The sequence below is a fragment of the Oryx dammah genome, unplaced genomic scaffold, assembly GCF_014754425.2.
Source record: "Oryx dammah isolate SB20612 unplaced genomic scaffold, SCBI_Odam_1.1 HiC_scaffold_2, whole genome shotgun sequence".
Taxonomy (NCBI): domain Eukaryota; kingdom Metazoa; phylum Chordata; class Mammalia; order Artiodactyla; family Bovidae; genus Oryx; species Oryx dammah.
Window position 1 is genome coordinate 178,090,099 of NW_024070186.1, and position 9,782 is coordinate 178,099,880.

A 9,782-nucleotide genomic window follows, 5' to 3' on the forward strand; every position below is an offset into this window, starting at 1 on the left:
CTGAGAGCAGCAAGGAGCTTCTGGAAGGTTCTAAGAGGGGCGTGCTACGGGCTGATTCACAATTATTATTATTTTTTTTTTGGATGTGGACATTTTTAAAGTTTTTATTGAATTTGTTACAGTATTGCTTTTTTTTGGCTGCAAGCTATGTGGGATCTTAGCTCTTCAACCAGGGATAGAGCCCACACCCCTTCCATCGGAAGGCAGAGTCCTGACCACTGAACCACAGGGAAGCCCATGATTCAGAGTTTAAACAGTTGCCCTGACCACTGTGCAGGAGGAAGATTGTAAGGCAGCAAGAGTAGAGGCAGAGGCTCCTGCAGGAATCGGGGTGGGGGGAGCTGGCGGCCCTGGACCAAGGTGGGAGCCCTAGAGGTGGAGGAGGCGGGCAGGAAAGAGAACTGCCATGATCCCAGTCTGTGGTCTCTCCCACGCCATGAGCTTCAAGCACAGGACTGTCTTGCTGGCCTCCGTGTCCTGAGCCCAGTGCGTGACTCAGTAAGCGTTGGCTGAGAAATGCAGTTTGTCTTTCACGGTGGAGGACACCTCAGCTCAGAGGCTGAGGAAGCCTCTCACGTGCATGTCAAGGCAGAGTCAGCTCCTGGATCGGGTTTCACCACCTGCCCTGGACCCACCTGATTTGGCTGGCGCAGAGGGTGAGACCAAAGAGACAGGAAATGGCTTCCTAATCTGAACATGGGGACAAATACCTGCTGACCTGATGGAGTTATTGTGAGAATTAAAGGAAAGAACATACACAGAAATCTTCAGCGTGGCCTGGGGAAATTTGCTCAGTAAATGCTATGGAACAGAAAGCTTAGAAAGTGTAGCATTTCAGGTATTCTGCAGTATCTGATGCACCAAGCCCCATTCCCTCCTGTTTTTAATAAAATAACAGAAAACCATGTAAAAACATCCAAAGACATTTTAAATGCTAGTTAATGGCACCCCACTCCAGTACTCTTGCCTGGAAAATCCCACGGACGGAGGAGCCTGGTGGGCTGCAGTCCATGGGGTCACTAGGAGTCGGACACGACTGAGCGACTTCACTTTCACTTTTCACTTTCATGCACTGGAGAAGGAAATGGCAACCCACTCCAGTGTTCTTGCCTGGAGAATCCCAGGGATGGGGGAGCCTGGTAGGCTGCCGTCTATGGGGTCGCACAGAGTTGGGACACAACTGAAGCGCCTTAGCAGCAGCAGCAGTTCCATTTATATATATATATATTTAGCTCCATGGGTCTTAGTTTGTGGCACTCAGGATCTTAGATCTTTGTTGCTGCATGTGGGATCCTTAGTCTCGGCATGCCGGATCTTTTCGTCGTGGCATGCAAACTCTTAGTTGCATCATGTGGGATCTAGGTCCTTGAACCCAGGCTCCCTGCATTGGGAGTGTGGAGTCTTAATCACTGGACCACGAGGGAAGTCCCCTTAAATGCTATTTTCTATGGAGACCCAGGTGGTGCTAGTGGTAGAGAACCCACCTGCCAGGGCAAGAGACTTTCAATCCCTGGGTCGGGAAGATCCCCTGGAGAAGGGAATGACAACCCGCTCCAGTATTCTTGCCTGGACAATTCCAAGGACAGAGGAGGCTGGCAGGCTGCAGTCCGTGGGGCGGCACAGAGTTGAACACAACTGAAGTGACTTGGCACACATGGGGACTTGAGAACACACACAGGACAGGATGTGAGGAACTCACATGGACCCACCACCCAGATCCAATAAGTGTGATTCTCATCCTGTGGTTAAAGCAAATCCAAGACATCGTGTCCTTTTCATCTACATGGTGTGTAGAATGTAACTTCAAAGAGAAAGACTTTTGACAGAAGCACAATACCGTTTGGCCACCTTAAAAAAGAAGCGATGGGTGATTCCTCATTACATCATCTGTCCAGCGGTGTTCAGCCCCATCAGTGTCAGACTTTGTGTTTGCTTGTTTGAATGAGGATCCAATTAAAGTCCACAGGTTGGGAATAGAACCAAGTCTTTGAAGTTGCTTTCAATCTGAAGGTTACCTCCCTTTCCCTGTCTCATAATTTATTTGTTGAAAACACTGGGTTATTTATTTTCTTGAGTCTAGATTTTGCAGATTGACTTTTCGTAGTATCTTTGAACTTGTTCCTCTGTCTCCAGTATTTGCTGTAAATGGTAGAGACAGATGTTCGATCCTGTTAAGAGCTGGGTGTTGTGGTTGTTGTTTTGTTTTTGGCAAGGCCACTTCCTGGGCAGCCTGTGCCCTTCCATCGGGACACACAGCATTGGTCACCACTGGTACATGTTGCCCAAAACCCCCAAAATCAGGGAACAAAATGATGACCCTCTAATTGCATCACTCTCTTCAGTTACTAGCTTGATGAAACCAGAACTTAACAGCTATTTTACAACCAAAAGAGTCAGTTGAAGGAAGCCATAGATTAAAGGAGATTTAAAAGTCATACCAACCAATCACATGTCAATGTCGTTTGGATCCTAATTTAAACCAATAAATTGTAAAACCAAAATCAACCTCTATGAGACAATATAAATTGAATGTATAATAATATTAAGGAATTTTTATCAGTTATGTTTAACCTGGTAGTAGTGGTGTTTTAGCAGTTCTTATGGGGACTCCCCTGGAGGTCCAGTGGTTAAGCATCCATCTTCCAATGCAGGGGGTATGGGTTCTCTAGAGAGGAACTGAGTTCTCAACTAGAGAACCTATGCATAAGTAGAGAAGCCTGCACACACACACAAAAAGCATTCTTACTTATAGACATATAGAAATGTTCACAAATAAAATTATAATATCTGAGATTACCTTCAATAGGGGTAGGTAGAGATGAAACAGCTGACTGTAGGAGATTGTTGAAGCTGGTGGTGGGCTTTGTTCTCTCAACTTTTTATGTTTGAAAAGTTCCATATAGAAAAACACTGAACCAAATTGTTTGAAACTGATATTATACTGTCACTTTTCCGTATCTTTATAATAATATTTTGTGCTATTGTTCAGTTATCGAATAGTTCCTTGGAAACGGTCCTCTGACATAAGACAGGACCCCAGATAGGCTCACACCTCATTGTGAAGTTCTTTCTTTCCTGACCTCTGCTTGCACGCTGTCCTGACTCACATCCCCTCTCTGACCCCCCGTCTCCATCTTCTTCCCTCCTTGCCTGAGTTCCCAGGGTTCCCAGACAAGCCTACCCGTCTGGATTCTGCCAGCTCCTTGGAGCAAACATTGCCTGGAGCTGCCCACTCACTCATGTTATCTGTATTAGTTTCTTGTGGCTGCTGCAACGAATGACCACAAACTGGATGGTTTAAAGCAACAAAAATGTATTCTTTCACAGAGGAAGCTTGAAGTCAGAAATCAAGGTGTTAGCAGGACCAGGCTCCCTCCCACGTCTCCAGGGGTCAATCCTTTCTTGCCGCTTCTAGCATATGGGGGTGGGGGCGTGGGCGGTGCGCTCCAGCATTCCTTGACTTCTGTCTTTGTACCTTTCAGTCTCAGCCTCTGTCTTCATGTGACCTTCTCTGTGACTCCTCTGCTGACTCTTTAAGGACACTTGTGGGTGGATTTAGGGCCCACGTGATAAAACCAGTTAATCTCACCTCAAAATCCTTAAATGTTCCTGCAAAGATCCCTTCTCCAAATAAGGTCACATTCACAGGTCCCTGGGGTTAGGATGTGGACATCTCTTTTCGGGGTTCACCATTTAAGTGACCACATGGCTTACAAGACCCTGAGGCAGCTGAAAACATCAAAGAAGCTTTCTTTTTCGGGTCTCAAAACATAAATAAATAACCCTCAGGGCAGATGTTTTTGACAAAACTTTTCACTTTTATATATGTATACATCTTATGTATGTGTATATGTTTGTTGGATTGTGATGTAAAATATATTTTTAGATCAAAAAAGTTCACAGGCCACTGTAGTTAAATTACACTGGCAAATAAAAGCACAAATTAACCTCAAAAAAAAAAAAAAGAAAGAAACGAAAAGCAACTTCTTTTTCATACTTCATGACTAAGCCAGAGAGCCTGGCTCCTACACCCAGAGAACCCCCTCTTTCCCAAGAGAGTCTGGGAATCTCCTCTCTGGTGGGTGCATAGCTACAGGGGAATGGACAGAATGACCTGTTGCTCACCTCTCCGTTCCTGAGCCTCCCTGAGCAGTAATCTACCAGCTTCCCCTGCCACACACAGGGGGTGGCAATTGGGGTGACATCAGCTGGGATGGGGATGGGCCCTGGCCTCCAGCTGACGGTATTTTTTTCAGGAACTTCACACCCATCTTCCACCCTGATTATGGCAACTGTTACATCTTCAACTGGGGCATGACGGAGAAGGCCCTCCCTTCAGCCAACCCCGGAACTGAGTTTGGTAAGTCTGTCCTGGAGCCAGAGCCGTGAGGTTTTAAATCCTATCATGTGAGGATGAAAGACCAAATTGCCATCAGCCAGGTGGCACAGTGGTAAAGAATCCACCTGCCCAGTGCAGGAGATGTAGGAGGGTGGTGGGTTCAATCCCTGGGTCAGGAAGATCCCCTGGAGTAGGAAATGGCAACTCACTCTACTATTCTTGCCTGGAGGATCCCATGGACAGAGGAGCCTGGTGGGCTACAGTCCATGGGGTCGCAAAGAGTCAGACATGATTGAGTGATCACCAAGCACACACATCATCAGCTGTTGAGGGACAGGACCGAGTGTAGCCAGAGGCCAGCATGCAGAGGAGCAGCGTCTACTGGGTACCCCAGGGCAGGGCCAGGTGCCTTCTCAGCTGTCCCCCAGTGCACAAAAATCCCTGGGTACTGAGTGACTGGTGCGCCCCTTCTGCTGATGAGCAAAGCGAGGAAGCAGTGGCTGAGAGCACAGGCTTCTGTGACCAGGGGTGATCCCAGCCCCACCATTTACCCCCGGGTGATGCTGAACCGAGACTTAACTTCTTGAAGCTCTCGTTTCCCCATATTGCACAGAGCACAGCATATGGTACAGACTCCATCGCATCATCCTGGCCTAAGGCAGGTAGACCTCGGAGCACAGAGCAAGTGGCCTTGCCCCTGAGCCTGCCAGCAGCAAACTCTCACTAAATGCAGATGTTCTGAGACGTTTTAAGTGACTTTCCCATGATCACACAGTTAGCATGGGGCAGAGCCCTTACTGTCAGCCTCGTTTCTGTGCAGTTTGTGAGAGACAGAGAAAAGGTGAAGTAGTAAACAGAAGTGAGGAAGAGGGAAGTGGTGGATGGCAGAAGCTGCTCGTCTTGGGAGCAGCTGGTGGACTCAGCATGTGCGCCAGGCCTTGGGGAGCAAATCCTTCCTCCCCACCCTTAGGTTCTGAGCTCCCCAGCCATCAAAAGGTAGGTGTCATTCAGCAACTGTCAGAGCTGCTGGTCTAGAGGGGTGTGGGTGGGCTGCCAACACTTCATCCACCCCTGAGCCCCTGAGGACACTGGGCATCACAGAGATGCCAGCTAGCTCACTCTCTAGTGATGACTGATGATTAAGGTCAGGGCTATCTGTAGAAGTCCATCAACTTCCACTTCCTCATTGAGTGACCTATGACAAGGTCCCTTACTCTCTTTGGGGCTCAGTTTCCTCATCTGTAAAGTGGGGACAATAATTGTACCTATCTCATATGCCTCTTATAAGCCTCAGTGAGATCATGTGAATAAAGCCCTGAGCCCAGCACTCAGTATGCAGCAAATGCTCAATGAATACTAGGCTTCTTGTCCTGCCCAGTCCTTTCTTCTTGCTTGTCTCAGTTGTGTCCAACTCTTTGTGACCCCATGGACAGTAGTTTGTCAGGCTCCCCTGTCCATGGAAACTTCCAGGTAAGAATACTGAAGTGGGTTGCCATTTCCTTCACCTGGGGATCTTCCCAACACAGGGATCAAATCCACATCTCTTGCATCTCCTGCGTTGGCAGACGGGTTCTTTACCACTGGCACCACCTGGGAAGCACCCCCTGCCATGATTCATAAAATATTGGGTCTGGTCTCCACCTTCAAGAAGAGAACAGTGGAGTGGGGAAGGAAGACAGATAATAAAAGAAAACTTTCAAAAGTGAGACAGGTACTTGGAAGGCGAGTTCCAGGTCAAGGAGAGAGTACGACAGAGATCCCGAGACCCAGTCTAGATAGCCAGGGAAGGCTTCTGGAGGAAGTGATACTTGGACTGAGGCCTGAAGGCAGAGCAGGAGTTTCTAGGTGCAAGCTGAGGCTGGAGACAGCATTCCAAAGAGAAGGCAGCCTGATGAAGGCCCAGCAGTAAGGAGGAGCATGGCAGCTGAGGGGGTGAGCAGAGAGAATGAGGATCCTGGAGACGAGAGGCAAGGCCACTTGGGCTGCAGCCTTAGATCTACCTGCCCTGTGGAAGAGGCCATGGAGCAGAGATGGGGCAGGCGGAGCCCAGAGTGGAGACCGTGCTGGCTCAGACTAGGAAGTGGGCCTCAGAGAAGGCAAGTCCGGGTTTTCGTAAAGTGGAGCCAGCTTCCTGCGTAGACCCTGGCCTTCCCTTGGCTGGTGGGGGCTAGGACTAGTGGGTGGTGGGTCTGCCCTCAGCCTGGGGGAGCCAGCTCAGGCTGCCCTCTGCCCCATCTGCCCCTCAGGCCTAAAACTTATCCTGGACATGGGCCAGGAAGATTACGTCCCCTTCCTCACATCTACGGCCGGCGCCCGGCTGATGCTTCATGAGCAGAGGTCATACCCCTTCATCAAGGAAGAGGGCATCTACGCCATGGCGGGGATGGAGACATCCATCGGGGTGCTCGTGGTATGCCTGCAGGCTGTCTGCCCAGCGCCCACCTCCCGGGGCCTGAGAGGAGGAGCTCCATGCCTCCCCAAGCCCTGGACCTCCCCACCTCCTCACCTTCTGCCTGGAACCCCGGCGGGCCCCATGCTTGGGGGAAGATGAGTGCCCCCCACCCCTGGCACCTGCTGGGGCGTCAGCCCTCCAGCCCCTCTGAGCATCCCCTAGGCCCGCTTGCTGGATGGGAGGGAGGAACAGAGGAGGGTTCCTAGGGGTGATCAGGGGTCCCCACAAACAACCTCTCACACAGGACAAGCTGCAGCGCAAGGGCGAGCCCTACAGCCAGTGCACCAAGAACGGCTCTGACGTCCCCATCCAAAACCTCTACAGCAGCTACAACACGACCTACTCCATCCAGGTGGGACGACGGTGGCTTGAGGCCTGAGGTGTCTGGGAAAGCTGGTCCCAGCAAGCCTGGCTCTGCTGGGTCTTTGGGACCACAGGGTTCCCTGGAGGCTAGGGAGCCAGTCTAGTCCTGGTTCTCACCAGGGCCCGGGGCTGGCCACTTGTCCTTGCTTGGCAGGTGTGGCCTTGGGGTCTTGCTCTGGGGTTTCCCCAAAAGAACTCTTGTGTGTACTAAGGATTTACATGGATTAAACCATCATGTGATCCTTTCAGTACCCATATGAGGCAATAATTATTGTTAGTATATATTAATATGGTATTAACATCGTTTATTGTATATGCTGTTTATTATACTTGGAGAAGGCAATGGCACCCCACTCCAGTACTCTTGCCTGGAAAATCCCATGGACAGAGGAGCCTGGTGGACTGCAGTCCATGGGATCGCTAAGAGTCAGACACGACTGAGCAAGTTCACTTTCACTTTTCACTTTCCTGCACTGGAGAAGGCAATGGCAACCCACTCTAGTATTCTTGCCTGGAGAATCCCAGGGATGGGGAAGCCTGGTGGGCTGCCGTCTATGGGGTCGCACAAAGTCGGACACAACTGAAGTGACTTAGCAGCAGCAGCAGCAGCATTTATTATACTATACCATTATTATTATAATATACTAATAATAGCAGGGTTATCATGTGCTAGGGTTATCATGTGTTATCACTGTTCCATGTGCTTTACATATATATATATTTTGCATATATATATCCTATATATACATTATATATATATATAAATAATTTAATCCTCATAACAATACCAAGATGTAGACACTGTTATTAAGAATGAGGAAATTGGGGTTTATAGACGCTAGTCCAAATGCCTCATCAGTGTTCCTAAGTCCCTCTTTGTATCTGGCCTTAATCCCCTCTGCTGCAGCTGGGGCTTACTTACCTCTTATCCTGATCTCCAAGGTCAGCCCACAAGGCCTGGCCTCAGAGCTGGCCCCAGAGGAGAGGACAGACTGACTCTTTGCAAAGGTGACCAAAGTGACCACTCACAGTGATACTTTTCTCTCCCAGTCCAGTCTGCCTTGGTGGATGAGGACATAGGATGGCTGGGGGCAGCCCAGTGCCTGGCTCCATGTCTGAGAGCCCCAAGCAGGGTGTGGTTTTCCCTTTCATCTTAGTCACGGGAATCCACCATCCCCCCTGCCCACTCTGTCCAGCTGACCCCAGGCACCGCTCACTCTGACCCTCCTGTCTGGGAGGGCTTCTGCCTGCGATGGAGAACTTGAGGAGTCTTCAAGCCTCTGGAGGGACAGATGGACAGACAAGGCAGCCGGGAGTGCGGGGGGTGGTGGGAGCACAGAGAAGGAAGCCACAAAGGCATCAGGCCCCAGCCCTGGAAACCCCCTTCCAGAGAAACCCCAGATCTCGTTTTGTCCAGTGCCATCACCAATCTGGACAGAGACCTTGGCAAAGCCCCAGGCCCTGGTCGGGCGCTCTGCCTGCCAGCCCTGGTCCTGCCCTAGCCCACCCTGGAGAGGGCCCCTACCTTCCAGGTGAGACAGTGAGGTCTGGGTGAATGTCGGACACTTGGCCCAGAGCTCCCTGCTGACCCACTGCTCCCGATCTCACCCCAGACTCCCTTCTCATGGCTGTGCCATTTAATCTGCCACCCACCTCCCTGCCCACCCCTACTTCCTCCCACGAGGAACCTGCAGGTTCACAGGGGAGAACGGAGCACCAGATTCAATGGCCTGGGAAGCAGCAGGCAGGAGAGCAGGGGAGAGGATGCAAGCTCCTTGGCAAGGGTGGGAGCAGGAAGCCCTCCAGAGGTAGACTTGGGAAGCCGGGCAGGAGAGCCGTGATGAGCGGCTGCTTCCATTCTCCAAGTGCCCAACGGCATGCTGACCTCCCCGCCTTAGACAGAGGAGCAACAGGAATAAACTGAGGCTCAGAGGGGAGGGCTGGCCCCGGAACACGTAGCTCATTTCTGAGGGGACTGAAACCAGGTCTGACCTGAAAACCCAGAAATTATAGATTCATCTCACCCAGCCTAGAGGGGACTGGTCCACTCCCCCACTTCCCTCACCCTTCACCAGGGGACATTCCGAAGAAGGTCACTTCCTCTCCTTTGCACTGAGGATTCGGATCACCCTTCTCACCTTCCCTGAGTGTTTCCCTCCAAGAAGGAGCACAGAGCGAGCTTGCTTGCTTTCTCTTCTGGGTCCTTCCATGTAAATGGCTTGGAAGGCTGCTGGCAGCCTTGTAACAAGAGCTTTCTTAAGAGTTAGCTGTTTGTTGTTGTCGAGGGGAGACGGTGGACACATTTGGGATCTTAGTTCCCTGACCAGGGATCAAACCCATGCCCTCTGCTGTGGAATCATGGAGTCCTAACCATTGAGGGAAGTCCCTGAGAGATAGCTTTAGGGTTGGAACAAGCCTCCCATCCGTGTGTCATCTGTGGGGCCAGCCTCAGAGAGCTGGGTCCTGGCTTGAGTCCTTCTGTGGGGACAGAGACAAGGAAGGACAGCCACCTCCCACCTCAGGGGGGTAGCGGGGAGGAAGCTTAGTCACCTCACCACCCTTCTCCATGGGAGGGGCGCCTCCTCGGCTCCCCCAGCCCCCGGCCTGGGCATCCAGCCCCCTGGGCCC

At 50.9% G+C, this 9,782-nt stretch overlaps 1 protein-coding gene across 1 annotated transcript in view; it reads left to right on the forward strand.

The window, feature by feature from the left end:
- The window catches only part of SCNN1B (sodium channel epithelial 1 subunit beta), a 73,754-nt gene that overhangs the window by 59,256 nt on the left and 4,716 nt on the right, over positions 1-9,782 (forward strand). Inside the window, exons 5-7 of the mRNA XM_040257790.1 lie at positions 4,257-4,360; positions 6,586-6,749; positions 7,036-7,143. Of these exons, the coding sequence (XP_040113724.1) occupies positions 4,257-4,360; positions 6,586-6,749; positions 7,036-7,143 (376 nt within the window). The remainder of the gene's footprint in view (positions 1-4,256; positions 4,361-6,585; positions 6,750-7,035; positions 7,144-9,782) is intronic.